This window comes from Oncorhynchus keta, chromosome 13 (assembly GCF_023373465.1).
Source record: "Oncorhynchus keta strain PuntledgeMale-10-30-2019 chromosome 13, Oket_V2, whole genome shotgun sequence".
Lineage (NCBI taxonomy): Eukaryota > Metazoa > Chordata > Actinopteri > Salmoniformes > Salmonidae > Oncorhynchus > Oncorhynchus keta.
The window spans coordinates 2285103-2313059 of record NC_068433.1 but is presented as its reverse complement, the minus strand read 5'-3'; the positions used below and the strand labels follow the sequence as shown (position 1 = coordinate 2313059).

At 45.2% G+C, this 27957-nt stretch overlaps 1 protein-coding gene across 37 annotated transcripts; it reads left to right on the top strand.

Moving 5' to 3' along the window:
- The first annotated feature begins 72 nt into the window (after positions 1 to 72).
- Positions 73 to 27957, top strand: LOC118378042 (2-acylglycerol O-acyltransferase 1-like). 37 transcript variants are annotated; one of them, XM_052459017.1, is made up of 11 exons: positions 73 to 411; positions 2002 to 2180; positions 2881 to 3085; positions 6222 to 6396; positions 15604 to 15803; positions 20711 to 23776; positions 24089 to 24162; positions 24603 to 24698; positions 25585 to 25632; positions 26089 to 26448; positions 27308 to 27957. In XM_052459017.1, the coding sequence occupies exons 1-6, from the start codon at positions 318 to 320 to the stop codon at positions 20863 to 20865; spliced, it is 1008 nt and encodes a 335-aa protein (XP_052314977.1). In that variant the 5' UTR covers positions 73 to 317; the 3' UTR covers positions 20866 to 23776; positions 24089 to 24162; positions 24603 to 24698; positions 25585 to 25632; positions 26089 to 26448; positions 27308 to 27957. The 37 variants fall into 37 exon arrangements, with proteins under 37 accessions (XP_052314977.1, XP_052314976.1, XP_052314968.1 ...); XM_052459016.1 differs by lacking the exon at positions 25585 to 25632 and adding an exon at positions 25049 to 25156 and having other exon boundaries at positions 26059 to 26448; XM_052459008.1 differs by lacking the exon at positions 25585 to 25632 and adding an exon at positions 24899 to 25156 and having other exon boundaries at positions 26059 to 26448.

The window sequence follows — 27957 nt, the reverse complement described above, 5'->3', positions numbered from 1 at the left end:
GATGTGGTTCCATTCAAGGATGAGGGTGGTGACATGAGAGGAGGGTCTACAAGGCAAGCTGTTCTGTTATTTCTTCAAGTTTGTTTGCAGAGTTTAACTCCATTAGGAAGGTGAACTAGAGACCAGCAACAACTGAATAACAGAACTTCCACAGCGCTGCCCGAGCCCTTCAGTTTCAGAACTTTTAGTTGCATCAAATTAGGAACTTTCACTGAAAACAGCAACGAGTTTCCTCATACACACACACACAGAAAGACAGAGAGAAGGGGACCAGACAGACTAACCTTGTAGCCGGAAAGGTTGCGTCTTTCCCGGAGATGAAGATCCAGTTCGCTCCGCTAAACATCCCGCTGCGGAGGAGACTCCAGACAGCTGCTGTGCTGCAGTGGGTTTTCTCTTTCCTGGCGCTAGGTAAGCCTCTCTCTCTGTGTGTGTGTGTGTGTGTGTGTGTGTGTGTGTGTGTGTGTGTGTGTGTGTGTGTGTGTGTGTGTGTGTGTGTGTGTGTGTGTGTGTGTGTGTGTGTGTGTGTGTGTGTGTGTGTGTTTGTTTATCTGTGTGTGTGTGTGTGTGTGTGTGTGTGTGTGTGTGTGTGTGTGTGTGTTTATCTGTGTGTGTGTGTGTGTGTGTGTGTGTGTGTGTGTGTGTGTGTGTGTGTGTGTGTGTGTGTGTGTGTGTGTGTGTGTGTGTGTGTGAGAGAGAGAGAGGGGTTCATTACGCTGACGTTAGTCTGATGGTGCTGCTGTAATGTTTCGCTATACTCACTTTAACATCTGCTAAACATGTGTATGTGACAAATAACATTTTTATTTGATTTGAAAGGTAAATCAATCCGTGTGTTGCTAAATAGAGTAAATAGTAACTCTGATTAGACTAGAGAGACTATTTATCAGCAAAAGTAGGTAACACAAAGGCTTGCACAAATTAATCAATATCTTTATTGACTGTCTGGTCTAATGTCAGTTTAGTGTCTGTCCCCATGACGATTAGACTGGTCCTAGGTTAGTGGTTAGGTTAGTGTCTAATGGTTCAGGTTTGGGCTGGGGTAGTGTGATCTGGTCCTAGATCAGTGGTTAGGGTTGTATAGTATAACGGAGTGATATGGTTCTGGATAATCTAGGAACACCTGCTCCACAGTTTGACATGGCACTAATGGCGCCATGGAAGAGGTTCCTTTTTGGTGACGCTGCTGGTTAGTACGTTGTCAAGCGGGTGGTCACGTGTGTTTGTGAGCAGAGGACTGCTGGTGGGAGCCCAGTAAACGGGACAGTGGAGAAGCCAAGCAGTTAGCAGCATTCTTCTTTCCATTGTAACAGCTGGAGGGAGTTCAGATTCTATAGAGAGGATTCTAGAGTCTCGAGAGGATTCTAGAGTTTCTGTGTTTTCTGGTCCATATGATTGGCTCTTTCTGGACTCCATGACCTCACAATGATCTGATCCATCTAACCCTTACCGTCTAACCCTTACCCTGACTCTGTCTCTGCTACGTCTCAACTGTGAAGCTGGGGTCACCTTCGTAGGAGTAAGGGACAGGGGTACTGTGTGTGTAGAGGGTAGTGGGTGAGAGTGCATGGCTGGCATTCGCCCACTTGGCTCTGCTCACACACACCACACACACACACACACACACACACACACACACACACACACACACACACACACACACACACACACACACACACACACACACACACACACACACACACACACACACACACACACACACACACACACACACACACACACACACGCGCGCACGCAGACATTTACTCTATGTTCTCCTTTACCAACCATGTGAAATTATTCTCCTCCTGCCAACTCCCCCTCCCCCAGAGAGCAACTGACCAGTGACATGTCTTCCCTCTCTCCCACCCAGAGAGTAACTGACCAGTGACATGTCTTCCCTCTCTCCCACCCAGAGAGTAACTGACCAGTGACATGTCTTCCCTCTCTCCCACCCAGAGAGTAACTGACCAGTGACATGTCTCCCCCCCCCTCCCCCAGCCCAGTGCTGTCTAGCAGGCTATGTGTTGCTATGCGTCTCTGACTGGTGGGTTCTGGCTGCGCTGTATGCTGGTTGGCTGTATCTGGACAGGGACACACCCACCAGTGGGGGTCGGAGGTCAGAGTGGCTTCGGAACTGGAGCGTCTGGAAACACTTCAGAGACTACTTCCCTCTCAATGTAAGACTCTAAACTATAACCCGAACACTAACAGGCTTCCTACATGGGCCGTAACTCTTTCACTGTGTGCGACGCTCACATTAATATCAATGAAACCTAGGTCTACTGCACACCCCAATTTAAACACACACACCAATACACACAAATCAAATCAAATGTATTTATATAGCCCTTCGTACATCAGCTGATATCTCAAAGTGCTGTACAGAAACCCAGCCTAAAACCCCAAAACAGCAAGCAATGCAGCTGTAGAAGCACGGTGGCTTGGAAAATCTCCCTAGAAAGGCCGAAACCTAGGAAGAAACCTAGAGAGGAACCAGGCTATGAGGGGTGGCCAGTCCTCTTCTGGCTGTGCCGGGTGGAGATTATAACAGAACATGGCCAAGATGTTCTTCTGTTCATAGATGACCAGCACGGTCAAATAATAATAATCACAGTAGTTGTCGAGGGTGCAGCAAGTCAGCACCTCAGGAGTAAATGTCAGTTGGCTTTTCATAGCCGATCATTAAGAGTATCTCTACCACTCCTGCTGTCTCTAGAGAGTTGAAAACAGCAGGTCTGGGACAGGTAGCACGTCCGGTGAACAGCTCAGGATTCCATAGCCGCAGGCAGAACAGTTGAAACTGGAGCAGCAGCACGACCAGGTGGACTGGGGACCCTGGTTCTAACTACAGTACCTGTTTCTCCCCCCCCTCCCCAGCTCATAAAGATGGTGGATCTGGACCCTGGTTCTAACTACATCTTTGGGTTCCACCCCCATGGTGTTCTAGTGGCGGGGGGTTTTGGGAACTTCTGTACGGAGGCGTCAGGGTTCTCCTCGCTGTTCCCCGGGCTGACCCCCTACCTCCTGATGCTGCCATTCTGGTTCAGAGTACCCTTCTTTAGGGACTACATCATGTGTGGAGGTTAGTACCCTAACCTCTAACCCCTGACCCTAATACCCTTCTTTAGGTACTAGATCATGTTTGGAGGTTAGTAACTCTGACCTCTAACCCCTAACCTCTGATGACTGATCCTGATCTTCAGGGACTACATCATGTGTGGAGGTTAGTAACCCTGAACTCTAACCCCTAACCTCTGACCCTGATATCCCACTTCAGGGACGAAATCATGTGTGGAGAAAAGGCTGAGTGGTTAGTGTGTGTAGTGTGTGTGTGTGTGTGTGTGTGTAGTGTGGTGTGTGTGTTGTGTTGTGTAGTGTGTAGTGTGTGTGTACACACTGTATTTTCTCAGTCCAGTTGAGAAAGTTTCTGTTGAAATATCTGACAATGCTGACCAAGTAGGTAACACTGACACACACACACACCTCTTCCCCCTCCACTCCTCTGTCAGACAGACTTACCCAACTCTATTTCACAACAGGCAAGTGGCTGACTGTGTACATACAGTGTGTGAGCTCGCAAGTACTCATCATCCATCCATTCAACATCCTGAATACATGTCTCTCTCTCTCTCTGTGTCTACAGGGAAACATCCTGAATACATGTCTCTCTCTCTCTCTGTCTACAGGGAAACATCCTGAATACATGTCTCTCTCTCTCTGTCTACAGGGAAACATCCTGAATACATGGCTCTCTCTGTGTCTACAGGGAAACATCCTGAATACATGGCTCTCTCTGTGTCTACAGGGAAACATCCTGAATACATGTCTCTCTCTCTCTCTGTCTACAGGGAAACATCCTGAATACATGTCTCTCTCTCTGTGTCTACAGGGAAACATCCTGAATACATGTCTCTCTCTCTGTGTCTACAGGGAAACATCCTGAATACATGGCTCTCTCTGTGTCTACAGGGAAACATCCTGAATACATGTCTCTCTCTCTCTCTCTCTGTCTACAGGGAAACATCCTGAATACATGGCTCTCTCTCTCTCTGTGTCTACAGGGAAACATCCTGAATACATGTCTCTCTCTCTCTCTGTGTCTACAGGGAAACATCCTGAATACATGTCTCTCTCTCTCTCTGTGTGTCTACAGGGGAACATCCTGAATACATGTCTCTCTCTCTCTCTCTCTCTCTCTCTGTGTCTACAGGGGAACATCTTGAATACATGTCTCTCTCTCTCTCTCTGTGTGTCTACAGGGAAACATCCTGAATACATGTCTCTCTCTCTCTCTCTCTCTCTCTGTGTCTACAGGGAAACATCCTGAATACATGTCTCTCTCTCTCTCTGTGTCTACAGGGAAACATCCTGAATACATGTCTCTCTCTCTCTCTCTCTGTGTCTACAGGGAAACATCCTGAATACATGTCTCTCTCTCTCTCTCTCTGTGTCTACAGGGAAACATCCTGAATACATGTCTCTCTCTCTCTCTCTCTGTGTCTACAGGGAAACATCCTGAATACATGTCTCTCTCTCTCTCTCTCTGTGTCTACAGGGAAACATCCTGAATACATGTCTCTCTCTCTCTCTCTGTGTCTACAGGGAAACATCCTGAATACATGTCTCTCTCTCTCTCTCTCTCTGTGTCTACAGGGAAACATCCTGAATACATGTCTCTCTCTCTCTCTCTCTCTCTGTGTCTACAGGGAAACATCCTGAATACATGTCTCTCTGTGTCTACAGGGAAACATCCTGAATACATGTCTCTCTCTCTGTGTCTACAGGGAAACATCCTGAATACATGTCTCTCTCTCCAAATTCTGTTGCGCGAGCAAAACTCATGTGACCACTTGACGCGATGTTGTCGTTCTGGCTAATTTTTCAAAATAAAAGCCTGAAACTATGTCTGAAGACTGACACCTTGAGGAAGCGATAGGAAAAGGAATCTGGTTCATATCCCTTTAAATCCAGCAAAGGGAGGCTATGGAACATGGAGTATTTTCAATATTTTCAATATTTTGACAGTTTTGGAAACTTTAGAGTGTTTTCTATCCCATACTAATAATAATATGCATATATTAGCAACTGAGACTGAGGAGCTGGCCGCTTACAATGGGCACCTTTTCATCCAAGCTACTCAATACTGACCCTGCAGCTATAAAAAGTTAACTAACAATGCAGTTCAAGAAAGAGTTAAAAAAACATTTACCAAATAAACTATAGCAAAAAAAGAATAAAAAGTAACACAATACAATAACGAGGCTATGTACAGGTTATTACGGTACAGAGTCAATGTGAGGCTATATACAGGGTATTACGGTACAGAGTCAATGTGGAGGCTATATACAGGCTGTTACGGTACAGTGTCAATGTGGAGGCTATATACAGGGTATTACAGTACAGAGTCAATGTGGAGGCTATATACAGGGTATTGCGGTACAGAGTCAATGTGGAGGCTATATACAGGCTGTTACGGTACAGTGTCAATGTGGAGGCTATATACAGGGTTTTTTTTATTTTTATTTATTTTTAATTTTACCTTTATTTAACCAGGCAAGTCAGTTAAGAACATATTCTTATTTTCAATGACGGCCTGGGAACAGTGGGTTAACTGCCTGTTCAGGGGCAGAACGACAGGGGGTTTGAACTCGCAACCTTCCGGTTACTAGTCCAACGCTCTAACCACTAGGCTACGCTGCCGCCCCGGGTACCGAGTCATTGTGTGGGGTAGGGGTAAAGGTAGGGGGGGGGTCAATGTAAATAGTCCAGGTAGCCATTTGACTAATTGTTCAGCAGTCTTATGGCTTGGGAGTAGAAGCTGTTAATTTGGTCCTAGACTTTTGGTCCTAGGAAGCATGCCCCCAGTGATGTACTGGGCCGTACGCACTACCCTCTGTAGCGCTTAACGGTCAGATGCCAACCACTTGCCATACCAGGCGGTGAAGTGGAGGCTATATACAGCTGGTCAGGATACTCTCGAAGGTGCAGCTGTAGAACCTTTTGAGGATCTGGGGACCCTTCAAAACATCCTGTGTGTGTGTGTGTGTGTGTGTGTGTGTGTGTGTGTGTGTGTGTGTGTGTGTGTGTGTGTGTGTGTGTGTGTGTGTGTGTGTGTGTGTGTGTGTGTGTGTGTGTGTGTGTGTGTGTAATTAGGTTTAGGGTGTGTGTGTGTAATTGGGGTTACGGTGTGTGATGTGTGTATTATGTGTTCATGCCAGGTCTGGTATCCAGTGAGAAAGCCAGCCTGTCCTACCTGCTCTCAGCTCCTAGAGGAGGTAATGTGGCGGTGGTGGCTATAGGGGGCGCTCCAGAGGCTCTAGACGCCCGACCGGGAGCTCTCACCCTTCAGATTCTACACCGCAAGGGATTCATCAAACTGGCACTAAAACACGGGTAGGCCTGAAGTACAGGTGGGTCTGAAACACTGGTAGGCATGAAGTACAGGTGGGTCTGAAACACTGGTAGGCCTGAAAAACAGTTACGTTTGAACAGGGTTTGGGTCAAATCCATTTAAATTCCAGCGAGCAGTATGGTATGTAGTGGGCAGCCAGACGGGTCATTTTAGAGATTAGCCAAGGGACTTAATTCGGGGAGAAAACCGTTTAGAAAGAATACGCTTGTGTCCATACAAACCACCCTGAACATGCCAGTTCAGGGTCAGGCCTGGTTCGTTTTGGGAAGGGAGACTGTCTGGGAAGACCAAATAAAAGCAACCTGAATATCAATTGGTATTTCTGCTTCCTGAATTGACTGGAATTGAAATGTAGTTCACCCCAATCCTGGGTCTGAACATGGGTAGATGGGAAGCATGTCTGAACGCGGGTAGGTGGGAAGCATGTCTGAACGCGGGTAGGTGGGAAGCATGTCTGAACGCGGGTAGGTGGGAAGCATGTCTGAACATGGGTAGGTGGGAAGCATGTCTGAACGCGGGTAGGTGGGAAAAACAGGTAGATGTCTGAACACGGGTAGATGGGAAAAACAGGTAGATGTCTGAACACGGGTAGGTGGGAAAAACAGGTAGATGTCTGAACACGGGTAGGTGGGAAAAACAGGTAGATGTCTGAACGTCTGAACACGGGTAGGTGGGAAAAACAGGTAGATGTCTGAACGTCTGAACACGGGTAGGTGGGAAAAACAGGTAGATGTCTGAACACGGCTAGGTTTGAAACATCTGAAACACGTGTATTGAATATTGTAATTCAATATTAGGTGTGGTGTGTTTTAATTTTTTTTATTTTTTTTTATTTCTTTTTATTTCACCTTTATTTAACGAGGTAGGCTAGTTGAGAACAAGTTCTCATTTGCAACTGGGACCTGGCCAAGATAAAGCATAGCAGTGTGAACAGGTCAATAACACAGTAGAAAAAAAAGGGGAGTCTATATACATTGTGTGCAAAAGGCATGAGGAGGTAGGCGAATAATTACAATTTTGCAGATTAACACTGGAGTGATAAATGGTCATGTACAAGTAGAGATATTGGTGTGCAAAAGAGCAGAAAAGTAAATAAATAAAAACAGTATGGGGATGAGGTAGGTAAAAATGGGTGGGCTATTTACCGATAGACTATGTACAGCTGCAGCGATCGGTTAGCTGCTCAGATAGCTGATGTTTGAAGTTGGTGAGGGAGATAAAAGTCTCCAACTTCAGCGATTTTTGCAATTCGTTCCAGTCACAGGCAGCAGAGAACTGGAACGAAAGGCGGCCAAATGAGGTGTTGGCTTTAGGGATGATCAGTGAGATACACCTGCTGGAGCGCGTGCTACGGATGGGTGTTGCCATCGTGACCAGTGAACTGAGATAAGGCGGAGCTTTACCTAGCATGGACTTGTAGATGACCTGGAGCCAGTGGGTCTGGCGACGAATATGTAGCGAGGGCCAGCGGACTAGAGCATACAGGTCGCAGTGGTGGGTGGTATAAGGTGCTTTAGTGACAAAACGGATGGCACTGTGATAGACTGCATCCAGTTTGCTGAGTAGAGTGTTGGAAGCCATTTTGTAGATGACATCGCCGAAGTCGAGGATCGGTAGGATAGTCAGTTTTACTAGGGTAAGTTTGGCGGCGTGAGTGAATGAGGCTTTGTTGCGGAATAGAAAGCCGACTCTAGATTTGATTTTCGATTAGAGATGTTTGATATGAGTCTGGAAGGAGAGTTTACAGTCTAGCCAGACACCTAGGTACTTATAGATGTCCACATATTCAAGTATTAATGTTAATATACTGTATGCTTGTGGTGTTCATTAAGGCCCAGCTGGTCCCAGTGTAATGTTAATGCCCGGCTGGTCCCGGTGTAATGTTAATGTCTGGCTGGTCCTGATGTAATGTTAAAGCCCGGCTGGTCCCGGTGCAATGTTAATATCAAGCTGGTCTCTTAATACCCAGCGGGTCCCAGTGTAATGTTAATACCCAGCTGGTCCCAGTGTAATGTTAATGCCCGGCTGGTCCCAGTGTAATGTTAATATCCAGCTGGTCCCGGTGTAATGTTAATACCCAGCTGGTCCCAGTGTAATGTTAATATCCAGCTGGTCCCGGTGTAATGTTAATACCCAGCTGGTCCCAGTGTAATGTTAATGCCCGGCTGGTCCCAGTGTAATGTTAATATCCAGCTGGTCCCGGTGTAATGTTAATACCCAGCTGGTCCCAGTGTAATGTTAATATCCATCTGGTCCTAGTGTAATGTTAATACCCAGCTGGTCCCAGTGTCATGTTAATACCCAGCTGGTCCCAGTGTAATGTTAATGCCCGGCTGGTCCCAGTGTAATGTTAATATCCAGCTGGTCCCGGTGTAATGTTAATACCCAGCTGGTCCCAGTGTAATGTTAATATCCATCTGGTCCTAGTGTAATGTTAATACCCAGCTGGTCCCAGTGTAATGTTAATATCCAGCTGGTCCTAGTGTAATGTTAATACCCAGCTGGTCCCAGTGTATATGTTAATACCCAGCTAGTCCCTTAATGCCCAGCTGATCCCAGTGTCATGCTACTATCCAGCTGGTCCCAGTGTAATGTTAATATCCAGCTGGTCCCAGTGTAATGTTAATATCCAGCTGGTCCCTTAATACCCAGCTGGTCCCAGTGTAATGTTAATGCCCAGCTGGTCCCAGTGTAATATTAATGCCCAGCTGGTCCCAGTGTATATGTTAATATCCAGCTGGTCCCAGTGTAATGTTAATACCCAGCTGGTCCCTTAATGCCCAGCTGGTCCCAGTGTAATGTTAATACCCAGCTGGACCCAGTGTCATGTTAATACCCAGCTGGACCCAGTGTCATGTTAATACCCAGCTGGTTCCAGTGTCATGTTAATACCCAGCTGGTCCCAGTGTAATGTTAATAGCCAGCTGGTCCCAGTGTAATGTTAATACCCAGCTGGTCCCAGTGTAATGTTAATATCCAGCTGGTCCCAGTGTAATGTTAATATCCAGCTGGTCCCAGTGTAATGTTATTACCCAGCTGGTCCCAGTGTAATGTTAATAACCAGCTGGTCCCAGTGTGATGTTAATAACCAGCTGGTCCCAGTGTAATGTTAATACCCAGCTGGTCCCAGTTTAATTTTACTATCAAGCTGGTCTCTTAATACCCAGCTGGTCCCAGTGTCATGTTAATCCCCAGCTGTTCCCTTAATGCCCAGCTGGTCCTAGTGCAATGTTAATTCCCATCTGGTCCCATTGTAATGTTACTCCGAGCTGGTCCCTTGATACCCAGCTGGTTCCAGTGTCTTGTTAATACCCAGCTGGTCCCAGTGTAATGTTAATACCCAGCTGGTCCTAGTGTAATGTTAATACCCAGCTGGTCCCAGTGTAATGTTAATAACCAGCTGGTTCCAGTGTAATGTTAATACCCAGCTGGTCCCTTCATATCCAGCTGGTCCCAGTGTAATGTCAATACCTAGCTGGTCCCAGTGTAATGTTAATACCCAGCTGGTTCCAGTGTAATGTTAATACCAAGCTGGTCCCAGTGCAATGCTAATGCCCAGCTAGTCCCAGTGTAATGTTAATGCCTGGCTGGTCCCAGTGTAATGTTACTGCCCGGCTGGTCCCATTGTCATTTTAATATCCAGCTGGTCCCTTAATACCCAGCTGGTCCCAGTGTAGTGTTATAATACCCAGCTGGTTCCAGTGTAATGTTAATACCCAGCTAGTCCCTTAATGCCCTGCTGGTCCCAGTGTAATGTTAATACCCAGCTGGTCCTAGTGTAATGTTAATACCCAGCTGGTCCCAGTGTAATGTTAATACCCAGCTGGTCCCAGTGTAATGTTAATACCCAGCTGGTCCCAGTGTAGTGTTAATACCCAGCTGGTTCCAGTGTAATGTTAATACCCAGCTGGTCCCTTAATGCCCTGCTGGTCCCAGTGTAATGTTAATATCCACACGACCATGCATTCTCCATAGAAAAAATCAGTGAAGCTGGAGACTCATATCTCCCTCACTAGCTTTAAGCACCAGCTGTCAGAGCAGCTCACAGATCACTGCACGTGTACATAGCCCATCTGTAAATAGCCCATCCCAACTACCTCATCCCCATACTGTATTTATTTATTTATTATATCTTGCTCCTTTGCACCCCAGTATCTCTACTTGCACATTCATTTTCTGCACATCTATCACTCCAGTGTTTAATTGCTATATTGTAATTACTTCACCACCACGGCCTATTTATTGCCTTACCTCTCTAATCTTACCTCATTTGCACACACTGTATATAGACTTTCTCTATTGTATTATTTACCCTATGTTTGTTTATTCCATGTGTAACTGTTGTTGTTTGTGTCGAACTGCTTTGCTTTATCTTGGCCAGGTTGCCGTTGCAAATGAGAACTGGTTATCAAGTAGCCTACCTGGTTAAATAAATAAAGGTGAATATATATATATATATTTTTTATCTACCAAGAGTGTTTTAATCTATATTTTTTGTAGACATCTATTTAGCACCACAAACGGTTTCTGGCACTAAGACTGCGTAAGCAAACAAGAAAAAACTAATTCAGAAGTGGCGCTCCTAGGGATGCAAATTTAAATCAGTTTTACCTTTTTACCAGCGTGTAACATGTGCAACCAGACAACAACAAAAAACTTTAAACCACCTTTACTTCACAAAGCTCTCACTCGCCCTCCATTTGGCAAATTTGACCATAATGTTATCCTCCTGATTCCTGCTTACAAGCAAAACCTAAAGCAGAAAGCACCAGTGACTCGCTCAATACGGAAGTGGTCAGATGACATGGATGCTAAACTACAGGACTGTTTTGCTAGTACAGACTGAAATACAGTACCTGTCAAATGTCTGGACACAACTACTCATTCGAGGGTTTTTCTTTATTTTTACTATTTTCTACATTGTAGAATAATAGTGAAGACATCAAAACTATGAAATAACACATATGGAATCATGTAGTAAACAAACAAGTGTTAAACAAATCAAAATATATGATATATTTGAGATTCTTCAATGTAGCCACCTTATTAATGCGTTTGACCAATCAGTTGTGTTGTGACAGGGTAGGGTTAGTAAACAGAAGATATCCCTATTTGCTTTAAAGACCAAGTCCATATTATGGCAAAAAAGCCCTAATAAGCTAAGAGAAATGACAGTCCATTATGACATTGAGATATGAAGGTCAGTCAATGTGGAACATTTCTTTGAGTGCAGTCGTAAACATCATCAAGCGCTATGATGAAACTGGCTCTCATGAGGACCGCCACAGGAAAGGAAGACCCAGAGTTCCCTCTGCTGCAGGAAGACCCAGAGTTCCCTCTGCTGCAGGAAGACCCAGAGTTCCCTCTGCTGCAGGAAGACCCAGAGTTCCCTCTGCTGCAGGAAGACCCAGAGTTCCCTCTGCTGCAGGAAGACCCAGAGTTCCCTCTGCTGCAGGAAGACCCAGAGTTCCCTCTGCTGCAGGAAGACCCAGAGTTCCCTCTGCTGCAGGAAGACCCAGAGTTCCCTCTGCTGCAGGAAGACCCAGAGTTCCCTCTGCTGCAGGAAGACCCAGAAACACCCAGAGTTACCTCTGCTGCAGAGGACAAATTCATTAGATTTAACTGATTTAACTGCACCTCAGATTGCAGCCCAACTAAATGCTTCACAGAGTTCAAGTAACAGACACATCTCAACATCAACTCTTCATAGGAGACTGCGTGAATCAGGCCTTCATAGTCGAATTGTTGCAAATAAACCACTACTAAAGGAGTCCAAATTTGAGATTTTTGGTTCCAAACCGCCGTGTCTTTTTGAGACGCAGAGTAGGTGAACGGATGACCTCTGCATGTGTGGTTCCCACCGTGAAGCATGGAGGAGGAGGAGTGTGGTTCCCACCGTGAAGCATGGAGGAGGAGGAGTGTGGTTCCCACCGTGAAGCATGGTGGAGGAGGAGGAGGTGTGAGGGTGCTTTGCGTGTGACACCGTTGGTGATTTATTTAGAATTCAAGGCACAATTAACCAGCATGGCTACCACAGCATTCTGCAGCGACACGCCATCCCATCTGGTTTGGCCTTAACCAGCATGGCTACCACAGCATTCTGCAGCGACACGCCATCCCATCTGGTTTGGCCTTAACCAGCATGGCTACCACAGCATTCTGCAGCGACACGCCATCCCATCTGGTTTGACCTTAACCAGCATGGCTACCACAGCATTCTGCAGAGACACGCCATCCCATCTGGTTTGGCCTTAACCAGCATGGCTACCACAGCATTCTGACACGCCATCCCATCTGGTTTGGCCTTAACCAGCATGGCTACGCCAGCATTCTGCAGCGATACACCATCCCATCTGGTTTGACCTTAACCAGCATGGCTACCACAGCATTCTGCAGAGACACGCCATCCCATCTGGTTTGGCCTTAACCAGCATGGCTACCACAGCATTCTGCAGAGATACACCATCCCATCTGGTTTGGCCTTAACCAGCATGGCTACCACAGCATTCTGCAGAGATACGCCATCCCATCTGGTTTGGCCTTAACCAGCATGGCTACCACAGCATTCTGCAGCGACACGCCATCCCATCTGGTTTGACCTTAACCAGCATGGCTACCACAGCATTCTGCAGAGACACGCCATCCCATCTGGTTTGGCCTTAACCAGCATGGCTACCACAGCATTCTGCAGAGACACGCCATCCCATCTGGTTTGACCTTAACCAGCATGGCTACCACAGCATTCTGCAGAGACACGCCATCCCATCTGGTTTGGCCTTAACCAGCATGGCTACCACAGCATTCTGCAGAGATACACCATCCCATCTGGTTTGGCCTTAACCAGCATGGCTACCACAGCATTCTGCAGCAACGCCCATCGCCATCCCATCTGGTTTGGCCTTAACCAGCATCTGGTTTGGCTACCAGCAGCATTCTGCAGAGATACACCATCCCATCTGGTTTGGCCTTAACCAGCATGGCTACCACAGCATTCTGCAGAGACACGCCATCCCATCTGGTTTGGCCTTAACCAGCATGGCTACCACAGCATTCTGCAGCGACACGCCATCCCATCTGGTTTGGCCTTAACCAGCATGGCTACCACAGCATTCTGCAGCGACACGCCATCCCATCTGGTTTGGCCTTAACCAGCATGGCTACCACAGCATTCTGCAGCGACACGCCATCCCATCTGGTTTGGCCTTAACCAGCATGGCTACCACAGCATTCTGCAGCGACACGCCATCCCATCTGGTTTGGCCTTAACCAGCATGGCTACCACAGCATTCTGCAGAGATACTCCATCCCATCTGGTTTGGCCTTAACCAGCATGGCTACCACAGCATTCTGCAGAGACACGCCATCCCATCTGGTTTGGCCTTAACCAGCATGGCTACCACAGCATTCTGCAGCGACATGCCATCCCATCTGGTTTGGCCTTAACCAGCATGGCTACCACAGCTTTCTGCAGCGACACGCCATCCCATCTGGTTCGGGCCGTCATTGTATATAAGAATTTGTTCTTAACTGACTTTTCTAGTTAAATAAAAATAGCATAGTGCTCACAAAGCTCATCACCAAGCTAAGGACCCTGGGACTAAACACCTTCACCTGGATCTTGGACTTCTTGACGGGCCACACCCAGGTGGTAAGGGTAGGCAACAACACATCTGCCACGCTGATCCTCAGCAGTGCCCTTCAAGGGTGTGTGCTTAGTCCCCTCCTGTACTCCCTGTTCACCCACAATTGCGTAGCCAAACACAAATCCAACACCCTCATCAAGTTTGTTGACGACACAACAGCGGTAGGCCTGATCACGACAACGATGAGCCTATAGGGAAGAGGTCAGAGACCTGGCAGTGTGGTGCCAGGACAACAACCTTTCTCTCAACGTGAGCAAGACAAAGGAGCTGATCGTGGACTACAGAAAAAGGAGGGCCGAAAATGACCAACAAACCATCATGGTCCAAACACACCAAGACAGTCGTGAGGGCACGATAACGCCTATTCAGGAGACTGAAAAGATTTGTTATGGGTCCCCAGATCCTCAAAAGGTTCTACAGCTGCACCATTGAGAGCATCCTGACCATTTGCATCACCGCCTGGTATGGCAACTGCTCGGCATCCGACCTTATAGCACTACAGAGGGTAGTGCGTACGACCCAGTACATCACTGCCAAGATAATACATCCACCAAGCCTCCTGCCATCCAGGACCTCTATATTAGCCACTCAAGTCATAGACTATCTGCTATCGCGCGGTTCCAGAGCACCAAGTCTAGGTCCAAATAGCTTCTACCTCATAAGACTGCTGCTGAACAATTAATCAAATGGCCACCTGGACTATTTACATAGACTGCTGCTACTCGCTGCTTATTATCTATGCATGGTCACTCTACCTACATGTACATATTACCTTAATAATTACGTCGACTAACCTGTATCCTGGCACATTGACTCAGCACCGGTACCCCCTGTATATAGCCTCGATATTGTAATTTTTATTGTGATATTTTATTTATTTTTACTTTAGTTTATTTGGAAAATATTTTCTTAAACTCTTATTATCTTAAAACGGCATGGTCGGTTAAGGGCTTGTAAGTAAGCATTTCACAGTAAGTTCTACACATGTTCAATTTGGCGCAAGTGACAAACATTTGATTTGATTTTAAAGGCTCTGCACTGGCTGCCTGTGAGTTTAAGATTATTCCATTGGTTTTTAAATCAATCCATGATTGTGCACCCCCAGACATGCTTTAAGTTATGTACCCAGTAGGTCCCTCAGGTCCTCTGGCCTTTTAACTATCCCCAAGCCTAGAACCAAGAGGCATGGAGAGACAGCCTTTAGCTACTATGCCCCCATCCTCTGCAATAGCCAGCCAGAGAACCTGAGGGGCCCTAACTGGGGGCATTTTTAAAAGAGATCTTAAAACCTTTCTAGCTTTGATTTTCCTCAGGGTGCTTTTATTCATTCAGCTTTTATTGTTATTCTTTAGTTGTTTATCCTCATACATTTGTTGTGTAGTATTGCATGTTTTTTCATTTTTTTTTTTATCCTCATACGTTTGTTGTGTAGTATTGCATGTTTTTTCATTAGTTTTTTCCTGCGAAGCGCATTGCGTTGAATCCATGCCTGAAATGTACTGTAGAAATAAAGCTAGATTTTATGTTAATGTACTGTATCTATAGGGCTCAGTTAGTACCTGTGTTCTCCTTTGGGGAGAATGAGCTCTTCGACCAGATGACCAACCCTACCGGCTCGCCGCTCCGCTGGCTACAGGACCACCTGCAAAGGCTCATGGGAGTGGCACTGCCGCTGTTCACCGGGAGAGGAGTGTTCCAGTACAGCTTTGGTCTACTGCCCTACAGACAGCCCATACACACTGTTGGTATGAGACACACACACACTTTCTCCCCTATCTCGCCAGTGAGTATTTATATTTATTATGGATCCCCATTAGTTCCTGCCAAGGCAGCAGCTACTCTTCCTGGGGTTTATTATGGATCCCCATTAGTTCCTGCCAAGGCAGCAGCTACTCTTCCTGGGGTTTATTATGGATCCCCATTAATTCCTGCCAAGGCAGCAGCTACTCTTCCTGGGGTTTATTATGGATCCCCATTAGTTCCTGCCAAGGCAGCAGCTACTCTTCCTGGGGTTTATTATGGATCCCCATTAATTCCTGCCAAGGCAGCAGCTACTCTTCCTGGGGTTTATTATGGATCCCCATTAGTTCCTGCCAAGGCAGCAGCTAGTCTTCCTGGGGTTTATTATGGATCCCAATTAGTTCCTGCCAAGGCGGCAGCTACTCTTCCTGGGGTTTATTATGGATCCACATTAGTTCCTGCCAAGGCAGCAGCTACTCTTCCTGGGGTTTATTATGGATCCACATTAGTTCCTGCCAAGGCAGCAGCTACTCTTCTTGGGGTTTATTATGGATCCCAATTAGTTCCTGCCAAGGCGGCAGCTACTCTTCCTGGGGTTTATTATGGATCCCCATTAGTTCCTGCCAAGGCAGCAGCTACTCTTCCTGGGGTTTATTATGGATCCACATTAGTTCCTGCCAAGGCAGCAGCTACTCTTCCTGGGGTTTATTATGGATCCACATTAGTTCCTGCCAAGGCAGCAGCTACTCTTCTTGGGGTTTATTATGGATCCCAATTAGTTCCTGCCAAGGCAGCAGCTACTCTTCCTGGGGTTTATTATGGATCCCAATTAGTTCCTGCCAAGGCAGCAGCTACTCTTCCTGGGGTTTATTATGGATCCTCATTAGTTCCTGCCAGGGCAGCAGCTACTCTTCTTGGGGTCCAAAAATATTAAAGCACTTACATATTACATATAAAACTAAATATAAAACTGTACATCATATAAAATTATTACACCACTACATATCTACAATACAAAATGTTTAATACCACCACACAACGATATCACAATGTATGCATGTGTCTGTGCCATTGTGATTCTCTTCACGGTCCCCGTTGTTCCATTATGTGTATTTTTACCAGTTTTTAAAAAATCTGATTCTCCTGCTGCATCAGTTACCTGATGTGGAATAGAGTTCCATGTAGTCATGGCTCTATGTAGTACTGTGGAATAGAGTTTCATGTAGTCATGGCTCTATGTAGTACTGTGGAATAGAGTTCCATGTAGTCATGTCTCTATGTAGTACTGTGGAATAGAGTTCCATGTAGTCATGGCTCTATGTAGTACTGTGGAATAGTGTTTCATGTAGTCATGGCTCTATGTAGTACTGTGGAATAGAGTTTCATGTAGTCATGGCTCTATGTAGTACTGTGGAATAGAGTTCCATGTGGTCATGTCTCTATGTAGTACTGTGGAATAGAGTTCCATGTAGTCATGGCTCTATGTAGTACTGTGGAATAGTGTTTCATGTAGTCATGGCTCTATGTAGTACTGTGGAATAGAGTTTCATGTAGTCATGGCTCTATGTAGTACTGTGGAATAGAGTTTCATGTAGTCATGGCTCTATGTAGTACTGTGGAATAGTGTTCCATGTAGTCATGGCTCTATGTAGTACTGTGTACCTCCCATAGTCTGTTCTGGACTTGAGGATTGTGAAGAGACTTCTGGTGGCTTGTCTTGTGGGGTAGGCTTGGGTGTCCGAGATGTGTGCAAGTATTTTATACAGACAGCTCGGTACATTCAGCTTTTCAACACCTCTTGCAAAAACAAGTAGTGATGAAGTTGATCTCTCCTCCTCTTTGAGCCATGAGAGATTGACATGCATGTCATTCTGTGGCTCAGTTGGTAGAGCATGGCGCTTGTAACGCCAGGGTAGTGGGTTCGATTCCCGGGACCACCCATACGTAGAATGTATGCACACATGACTGTAAGTCGCTTTGGATAAAAGCGTCAGCTAAATGGCATATATATATTAATGTTAGCTCTCCGTGTGCTTTTAAAGGCCAGCCGTGCTGCCCTGTTCTGAGAGAACTGCAATTTTCCCAAGTCCATCTTTGTGGCACCTGACCATCCCAGTGGGTTATAGAGAGATAAATATGGATGAACCCTCTTCCTCTCTACCCCCTCCCTCTCTCTCCAGTGGGTAGGCCTATTCAGTGGTCCAGACCCCCCTCTCTCTCTCTCTCCAGTGGGTAGGCCTATTCCAGTGGTCCAGACCCCCCCCTCTCTCTCTCCAGTGGGTAGGCCTATTCAGTGGTCCAGACCCCCCTCCCTCTCTCTCTCCAGTGGGTAGGCCTATTCCAGTGGTCCAGACCCCCTTTCATCTCTCTCTCTCTCTCTCTCTCTCTCTCTCTCTCTCTCTCTCTCCAGTGGGTAGGCCTATTCCAGTGGTCCAGACCCCCTTTCATCTCTCTCTCTCTCTCTCCAGTGGGTAGGCCTATTCCAGTGGTCCAGACCCCCTCTCATCTCTCTCTCTCTCTCCAGTGGGTAGGCCTATTCCAGTGGTCCAGACCCCCTTTCATCTCTCTCTCTCTCTCTCCAGTGGGTAGGCCTATTCCAGTGGTCCAGACCCCCTCTCATCTCTCTCTCTCTCTCTCCAGTGGGTAGGCCTATTCCAGTGGTCCAGACCCCCTCTCATCTCTCTCTCTCTCTCTCCAGTGGGTAGGCCTATTCCAGTGGTCCAGACCCCCTTTCATCTCTCTCTCTCTCTCCAGTGGGTAGGCCTATTCCAGTGGTCCAGACCCCCTTTCATCTCTCTCTCTCTCTAGTGGGTAGGCCTATTCCAGTGGTCCAGACCCCCTCTCATCTCTCCCTCTCTCTCTCCAGTGGGTAGGCCTATTCCAGTGGTCCAGACCCCCTCTCATCTCTCTCTCTCTCTCAGTGGGTAGGCCTATTCCAGTGGTCCAGACCCCCCCTCTCTCTCTCTCTCTCCAGTGGGTAGGCCTATTCAGTGGTCCAGACCCCCCTCTCTCCCTCTCTCTCTCCAGTGGGTAGGCCTATTCCAGTGGTCCAGACCCCCTTTCATCTCTCTCTCTCTCTCTCCAGTGGGTAGGCCTATTCCAGTGGTCCAGACCCCCTCTCATCTCTCTCTCTCTCTCTCTCCAGTGGGTAGGCCTATTCCAGTGGTCCAGACCCCCTTTCATCTCTCTCTCTCCAGTGGGTAGGCCTATTCCAGTGGTCCAGACCCCCTCTCATCTCTCCCCTCTCTCTCCAGTGGGTAGGCCTATTCCAGTGGTCCAGACCCCTTTCATCTCTCTCTCTCTCTCTCCAGTGGGTAGGCCTATTCCAGTGGTCCAGACCCCCTTTCATCTCTCTCTCTCTCTCTCTCCAGTGGGTAGGCCTATTCCAGTGGTCCAGACCCCCCCTCTCTCTCTCTCTCTCTCTCCAGTGGGTAGGCCTATTCCAGTGGTCCAGACCCCCTTTCATCTCTCTCTCTCTCTCTCCAGTGGGTAGGCCTATTCCAGTGGTCCAGACCCCCTCTCATCTCTCTCTCTCTCTCCAGTGGGTAGGCCTATTCCAGTGGTCCAGACCCCCTCTCATCTCTCTCTCTCTCTCTCCAGTGGGTAGGCCTATTCCAGTGGTCCAGACCCCCTTTCATCTCTCTCTCTCTCTCTCCAGTGGGTAGGCCTATTCCAGTGGTCCAGACCCCTTTCATCTCTCTCTCTCTCTAGTGGGTAGGCCTATTCCAGTGGTCCAGACCCCCTCTCATCTCTCCCTCTCTCTCTCCAGTGGGTAGGCCTATTCCAGTGGTCCAGACCCCCTCTCATCTCTCTCTCTCTCTCTCTCCAGTGGGTAGGCCTATTCCAGTGGTCCAGACCCCCTCTCTCTCTCTCTCTCTCCAGTGGGTAGGCCTATTCAGTGGTCCAGACCCCCCTCTCTCCCTCTCTCTCTCCAGTGGGTAGGCCTATTCCAGTGGTCCAGACCCCCTTTCATCTCTCTCTCTCTCTCTCCAGTGGGTAGGCCTATTCCAGTGGTCCAGACCCCCTCTCATCTCTCTCTCTCTCTCTCTCCAGTGGGTAGGCCTATTCCAGTGGTCCAGACCCCCTTTCATCTCTCTCTCTCTCCAGTGGGTAGGCCTATTCCAGTGGTCCAGACCCCCTCTCATCTCTCCCTCTCTCTCTCCAGTGGGTAGGCCTATTCCAGTGGTCCAGACCCCCTTTCATCTCTCTCTCTCTCTCTCTCCAGTGGGTAGGCCTATTCCAGTGGTCCAGACCCCCTTTCATCTCTCTCTCTCTCTCTCCAGTGGGTAGGCCTATTCCAGTGGTCCAGACCCCCCCCTCTCTCTCTCTCTCTCCAGTGGGTAGGCCTATTCAGTGGTCCAGACCCCCCTCTCTCCCTCTCTCTCTCCAGTGGGTAGGCCTATTCCAGTGGTCCAGACCCCCTTTCATCTCTCTCTCTCTCTCTCCAGTGGGTAGGCCTATTCCAGTGGTCCAGACCCCCTCTCATCTCTCTCTCTCTCTAGTGGGTAGGCCTATTCCAGTGGTCCAGACCCCCTCTCATCTCTCTCTCTCTCTCTCCAGTGGGTAGGCCTATTCCAGTGGTCCAGACCCCCTCTCATCTCTCTCTCTCTCTCTCCAGTGGGTAGGCCTATTCCAGTGGTCCAGACCCCCTTTCATCTCTCTCTCTCTCCAGTGGGTAGGCCTATTCCAGTGGTCCAGACCCCCTCTCATCTCTCCCTCTCTCTCTCCAGTGGGTAGGCCTATTCCAGTGGTCCAGACCCCCTTTCATCTCTCTCTCTCTCTCTCTCTCTCCAGTGGGTAGGCCTATTCCAGTGGTCCAGACCCCCTTTCATCTCTCTCTCTCTCCAGTGGGTAGGCCTATTCCAGTGGTCCAGACCCCCTTTCATCTCTCTCTCTCTCTCTCTCTCTCCAGTGGGTAGACCTATTCCAGTGGTCCAGACCCCCTCTCCCACTAAGGATGATATAGACGGTCTCCATTCTCTCTACCTGAAGGGCCTCACTACGGTTTTTGAAGACAACAAGGACAACTACGGCATTGCACCAGACAAACACCTCCACTTCATCTAGACATCTGTGTGAAGAGTTGTTCACACATATAATCAGAAAAAAAACTAGATTTACAGATTAACCCAAAGATGCTGCAACACCTTCTAGGTCAGAGTTCTAGCTTTTTGTTCTACTGTTATTGACTTGTTTATTGTTTACTCCGTGTGTAACTGTGTTGTTGTCTGTTCACACTGCTATGCTTTATCTTGGCCAGGTCGCAGTTACAAATGAGAACTTGTTCTCAACTAGCCTACCTGGTTAAATAAAGGTGTTCTCAACGAGCCTACCTGGTTAAATAAAGGTGAAATAAAATGTTAAAAAAATAGCTGGAGGTTAGGGTTCTGTAGAGTTTTATAAAACATCACAATACATTGCTGAGCGTTCGATTTGCCTGCTGTGGGGCAAGGAGACCCTCAGCTCTGCTAAAACCACTGACAACTGTGTGCCATTTTCAAGGAATTGTTAAATAAATGTTGTAATATCAGTATCTCTTGAAGAGCTTAGTCAGAACAACAAATGTCAGATTATTGCATGCAAAACGATTGCACACATGTAGCTCTATCATCAGAGTTATACAGCAAGTAACTGCATGCTTTCACGATCAGTAAACATCAATGACCATGTAGTTTCAGATACGGGAAGGCCTATCTGTCTCCACATTGGCCTATCTGTCTCCACATTGGCCTATCTGTCTCCACATTGGCCTATCTGTCTCCACATTGGCCTATCTGTCTCCACATTGGCCTATCTGTCTCCACATTGGCCTATCTGTCTCCACATTGGCCTATTTTAATATATTGGCACCCGTTTATTGGATATTTGAGGGATATGAACAAAAAACTTCACAAAAATATCATTGCAACATGTAAAGTGTTTGTTTCATGAGCTAAAATAAAAGATCACAGACATGTTCCATACAAACAAAAAGATTATTTCTCAAATGGACACATTTGTTTACCTGCCTGCTAGTGAGTGTTTTTCATTTGCCACGATAATCCACCTGTCAGGCATATCAAGAAACGGATTAAACGGCCAATTACACAAGTAAAATGGCAGCAGAAGAAATGGCAGCATTTTTACGGCACCTAACCAATTGTGCTGTTATGTGGGGGGGTTTCACGTCATTTGTGACTTATTTTGTACATAATGTTTCTGCCATCGTATTTTACGGCAAAAAAAAGAGCTTCTGGATATCAGGACAGCGATCACTCACCATGGATCAGACTAATATTTTTTCTTCAACAAGCAGGATGCACAGGATGTACTTCAGACACCCGACAAGGCCAACATCCCTGTTATTTGCAAGAGGAAGAGACGCAGGTACAGAGGACACAGAGCAGCGTCACTCGTAAGGATCCGCAGACGGCGAGTGGGAAAGCTGTCGTTAGCGTCAATATTACAATACTACTCGCCAATGTGCAATCTTGGACAATAAATTAGACGAGGTACGATCACGAATATCCAACGGGACATCAACAACTTTAACATCTTATGTTTCACAGAATCATGGCTGAATGATGACATGGATATTGAGCTTGCGGGATACACGCTGCACCGGCTAGATAGACCAGCACACTTCGGTGAAATGAGGGGGTGCGGTCTGTGCATATATGTAAACAACAGCTGGTGCACGAAATCTAAGGAAGTCTCTAGATTTTGCTCGCCTGAAGTAGAGTATCTTATGATAAGCTGTAGACCACACTATTTGCTTAGAGAATTTTCATCCATCATTTTCGTGGCTGTTTATTTACCACCACAAATGGATGCTGGCACTAAGACCGCACTCTGTCAGCTGTATAAGGAAATAAACAAACAGGAAACCGCGCACCCAGAGGCGGCGCTCCTAGTGGCCAGAGACTTTAATGCAGGGAAACTTAAATCAGTCTTACCAAATTTCTATCAAAAATGTTAAATGGGCAACCAGAGGGGGAAAAAATCTAGAATTTTAACCAGGTAGGCAGTTTGAGAACAAGTTCTCATTTAAAACTGAGACCTGGCCAAGATAAAGCAAAGCAGTGCGACACAAACAATAACACAGAGTTACACATGGAATAAACAAATGTACAGTCAATTACACACTAGAAAATGTGCCTTGTTATACGTTAATATGTGGAATTTCTTTCCTTCTTATTGCATTTGAGGCAGTTGTGTTATGACAAGGTAGGGATGGTATACAGAAGATAGCCCTTTTTGGTAAACGACAAAGTCCATATTAAGGCAAGAACAGCTCAAATAAGCAAAGAGAAATGACAGTTCATCATTAATTTAAGACATGAAGGTCAGTCAATGTGTAAAATTTCAAGAACTTTGAAAGTTTCTTCAAGTTCAGTCACAAAAACCATCAAAAGCTATGATGAAACTGGCTCTCATGAGGACTGCCACAGGAAAGGAAGACCCAGAGGTCATTGGAGTTACCAGCCTCGGAAATTGACTGTGTGAATCAGGCCTTCATGGTCAAATTGCTGCAAAAAATCCACCACTAAAGAACACCAATAAGAAGTGTCACGTCTACTCCTGCTCCTCCCCTTCGGCATTCAACGTCTCTGGTACACCACTGGTCCTGGGATCCAGTAATCCAGTAATATAAATTAGACCAGTGGAAATGTGTCCTTTGGTTTGGAGTCCAAAATTGAGATTTTCGGTTTCAACCTCCGTATCTTTGTGAGATGTAGGTCAACAGATATAGGTAGGTATAGATGTAGGTCAACAGATATAGGTAGGTATAGGTGTAGGTCAACAGATATAGGTAGGTATAGATGTAGGTCAACAGATATAGATGTAGGTCAACAGATATAGGTAGGTATAGATGTAGGTCAACAGATATAGGTAGGTATAGATGTAGATCAACAGATATAGGTAGGTATAGATGTAGGTCAACAGATATAGGTAGGTATAGATGTAGGTCAACAGATATAGGTAGGTATAGATGTAGGTCAACAGATATAGATGTAGGTATAGATGTAGGTCAACAGATATAGGTAGGTATAGATGTAGGTCAACAGATATAGGTAGGTATAGATGTAGGTCAACAGATATAGATGTAGATCAACAGATATAGGTAGGTATAGGTGTAGGTCAACAGATATAGGTAGGTATAGATGTAGGTCAACAGATATAGGTAGGTATAGATGTAGGTCAACAGATATAGGTAGGTATAGATGTAGGTCAACAGATATAGGTAGGTATAGATGTAGGTCAACAGATATAGATGTAGGTCAACAGATATAGGTAGGTATAGATGTAGATCAACAGATATAGGTAGGTATAGATGTAGGTCAACAGATATAGGTAGGTATAGATGTAGGTCAACAGATATAGGTAGGTATAGATGTAGGTCAACAGATATAGGTAGGTATAGATGTAGATCAACAGATATAGGTAGGTATAGATGTAGGTCAACAGATATAGGTAGGTATAGATGTAGGTCAACAGATATAGGTAGGTATAGATGTAGGTCAACAGATATAGGTAGGTATAGATGTAGGTCAACAGATATAGATGTAGATCAACAGATATAGGTAGGTATAGATGTAGGTCAACAGATATAGGTAGGTATAGATGTAGGTCAACAGATATAGGTAGATATAGATGTAGATCAACAGATATAGGTAGGTATAGATGTAGGTCAACAGATATAGGTAGGTATAGATGTAGATCAACAGATATAGGTAGGTATAGATGTAGATCAACAGATATAGGTAGGTATAGATGTAGATCAACAGATATAGGTAGGTATAGATGTAGGTCAACAGATATAGATGTAGGTCAACAGATATAGGTAGGTATAGATGTAGGTCAACAGATATAGGTAGGTATAGATGTAGATCAACAGATATAGGTAGGTATAGATGTAGGTCAACAGATATAGGTAGGTATAGATGTAGGTCAACAGATATAGATGTAGGTCAACAGATATAGGTAGGTATAGATGTAGGTCAACAGATATAGGTAGGTATAGATGTAGATCAACAGATATAGGTAGGTATAGATGTAGATCAACAGATATAGGTAGGTATAGATGTAGGTCAACAGATATAGGTAGGTATAGATGTAGATCAACAGATATAGGTAGGTATAGATGTAGGTCAACAGATATAGGTAGGTATAGATGTAGGTCAACAGATATAGGTAGGTATAGATGTAGGTCAACAGATATAGGTAGGTATAGATGTAGGTCAACAGATATAGGTAGGTATAGATGTAGATCAACAGATATAGGTAGGTATAGATGTAGGTCAACAGATATAGGTAGGTATAGATGTAGGTCAACAGATATAGGTAGGTATAGATGTAGATCAACAGATATAGGTAGGTATAGATGTAGATATAGGTAGGTATAGATGTAGGTCAACAGATATAGATAGGTAGGTATAGATGTAGGTCAACAGATATAGGTAGGTATAGATGTAGGTCAACAGATATAGGTAGGTATAGATGTAGGTCAACAGATATAGGTAGGTATAGATGTAGGTCAACAGATATAGGTAGGTATAGATGTAGGTCAACAGATATAGGTAGGTATAGATGTAGGTCAACAGATATAGGTAGGTATAGATGTAGGTCAACAGATATAGGTAGGTATAGATGTAGGTCAACAGATATAGGTAGGTATAGATGTAGGTCAACAGATATAGGTAGGTATAGATGTAGGTCAACAGATATAGGTAGGTATAGATGTAGGTCAACAGATATAGGTAGGTATAGATGTAGGTCAACAGATATAGGTAGGTATAGATGTAGATCAACAGATATAGGTAGGTATAGATGTAGGTCAACAGATATAGGTAGGTATAGATGTAGATATAGGTCAACAGATATAGGTAGGTATAGATGTAGGTCAACAGATATAGGTAGGTATAGATGTAGGTCAACAGATATAGGTAGGTATAGATGTAGGTCAACAGATATAGGTAGGTATAGATGTAGGTCAACAGATATAGGTAGGTATAGATGTAGGTCAACAGATATAGGTAGGTATAGATGTAGGTCAACAGATATAGGTAGGTATAGATGTAGGTCAACAGATATAGGTAGGTATAGATGTAGGTCAACAGATATAGGTAGGTATAGATGTAGGTCAACAGATATAGGTAGGTATAGATGTAGGTCAACAGATATAGGTAGGTATAGATGTAGGTCAACAGATATAGGTAGGTATAGATGTAGGTCAACAGATATAGGTAGGTATAGATGTAGGTCAACAGATATAGGTAGGTATAGATGTAGGTCAACAGATATAGGTAGGTATAGATGTAGGTCAACAGATATAGGTAGGTATAGATGTAGGTCAACAGATATAGGTAGGTATAGATGTAGATCAACAGATATAGGTAGGTATAGATGTAGGTCAACAGATATAGGTAGGTATAGATGTAGGTCAACAGATATAGGTAGGTATAGATGTAGGTCAACAGATATAGGTAGGTATAGATGTAGGTCAACAGATATAGGTAGGTATAGATGTAGGTCAACAGATATAGGTAGGTATAGATGTAGGTCAACAGATATAGGTAGGTATAGATGTAGGTCAACAGATATAGGTAGGTATAGATGTAGGTCAACAGATATAGGTAGGTATAGATGTAGGTCAACAGATATAGGTAGGTATAGATGTAGATCAACAGATATAGTAGGTCAACAGATATAGGTAGGTATAGATGTAGGTCAGGTATAGAGATATAGGTAGGTATAGATGTAGGTCAACAGATATAGGTAGGTATAGATGTAGGTCAACAGATATAGGTAGGTATAGATGTAGGTCAACAGATATAGGTAGGTATAGATGTAGGTCAACAGATATAGGTAGGTATAGATGTAGGTCAACAGATATAGGTAGGTATAGATGTAGGTCAACAGATATAGGGTATAGATGTAGGTCAACAGATATAGGTAGGTATAGATGTAGGTCAACAGATATAGGTAGGTATAGATGTAGGTCAACAGATATAGGTAGGTATAGATGTAGGTCAACAGATATAGGTAGGTATAGATGTAGGTCAACAGATATAGGTAGGTATAGATGTAGGTCAACAGATATAGGTAGGTATAGATGTAGGTCAACAGATATAGGTAGGTATAGATGTAGGTCAACAGATATAGGTAGGTATAGATGTAGGTCAACAGATATAGGTAGGTATAGATGTAGGTCAACAGATATAGGTAGGTATAGATGTAGGTCAACAGATATAGGTAGGTATAGATGTAGGTCAACAGATATAGGTAGGTATAGATGTAGGTCAACAGATATAGGTAGGTATAGATGTAGGTCAACAGATATAGGTAGGTATAGATGTAGGTCAACAGATATAGGTAGGTATAGATGTAGGTCAACAGATATAGGTAGGTATAGATGTAGGTCAACAGATATAGGTAGGTATAGATGTAGGTCAACAGAAATAGGTAGGTATAGATGTAGGTCAACAGATATAGGTAGGTATAGATGTAGGTCAACAGATATAGGTAGGTATAGATGTAGGTCAACAGATATAGGTAGGTATAGATGTAGATCAACAGATGGTCTCCACATATGTATTTCCCACCGTGAAGCATGGAGGAGGAGGTGTGATGGTGCTTTGCTGGTGACACTGTCTGTGATTTATCTAGAATTCAAGGCACAATTAACCAGCATGGCTACCACAGAAATCTGCAGTGACACGCCATCCCATCTGGTTTGGGCTCATATGTTTTTCCACAGGACAATGACCCAACACACCTCCAGGCTGTGTAAGGGCTGTTTTACTCAGGAGAGTGATGGAGTGCTGCATCAGATGACCTAGCCTCCACAATCACCCGACCTCAACCAAATCGAGATGGTTTGAGATGAGTCGGACCTCAGAGTGAAGGAAAAGCAGCAAGTGCTCAGCATATGTGGGAACTCCCAAGACTTTTGGAAAAGCATTACATGTGAAGCTGGTTGAGTGCCAAGAGTGTGCAAAGCTTTCATTAAGGCAAAATGTGGCTACTTTGAAGAATATAAAATATATTTGGGTTTCTTTAACACTATTTATTTTTTTGTTGGTTACTACATGATTCCATATGTGTTCATTACTTTTGATGTCTTCACTATCATTCTACAATGTAGAAAATAGTACAATAAAGAAACCCTGGCATGAG

Bases quoted from the DNA above. Each gene is read 5' to 3' on its own strand.
- LOC118378042 (XM_052459018.1), top strand. From the start codon at position 318: ATGAAGATCCAGTTCGCTCCGCTAAACATCCCGCTGCGGAGGAGACTC. The intron at 6,397-15,603 runs GTAGGCCTGAAG...CTGTATCTATAG, and splicing joins AAACTGGCACTAAAACACGG to GGCTCAGTTAGTACCTGTGT. The intron at 15,804-20,710 runs GTATGAGACACA...CTCTCTCTCCAG, and splicing joins ACAGCCCATACACACTGTTG to TGGGTAGACCTATTCCAGTG.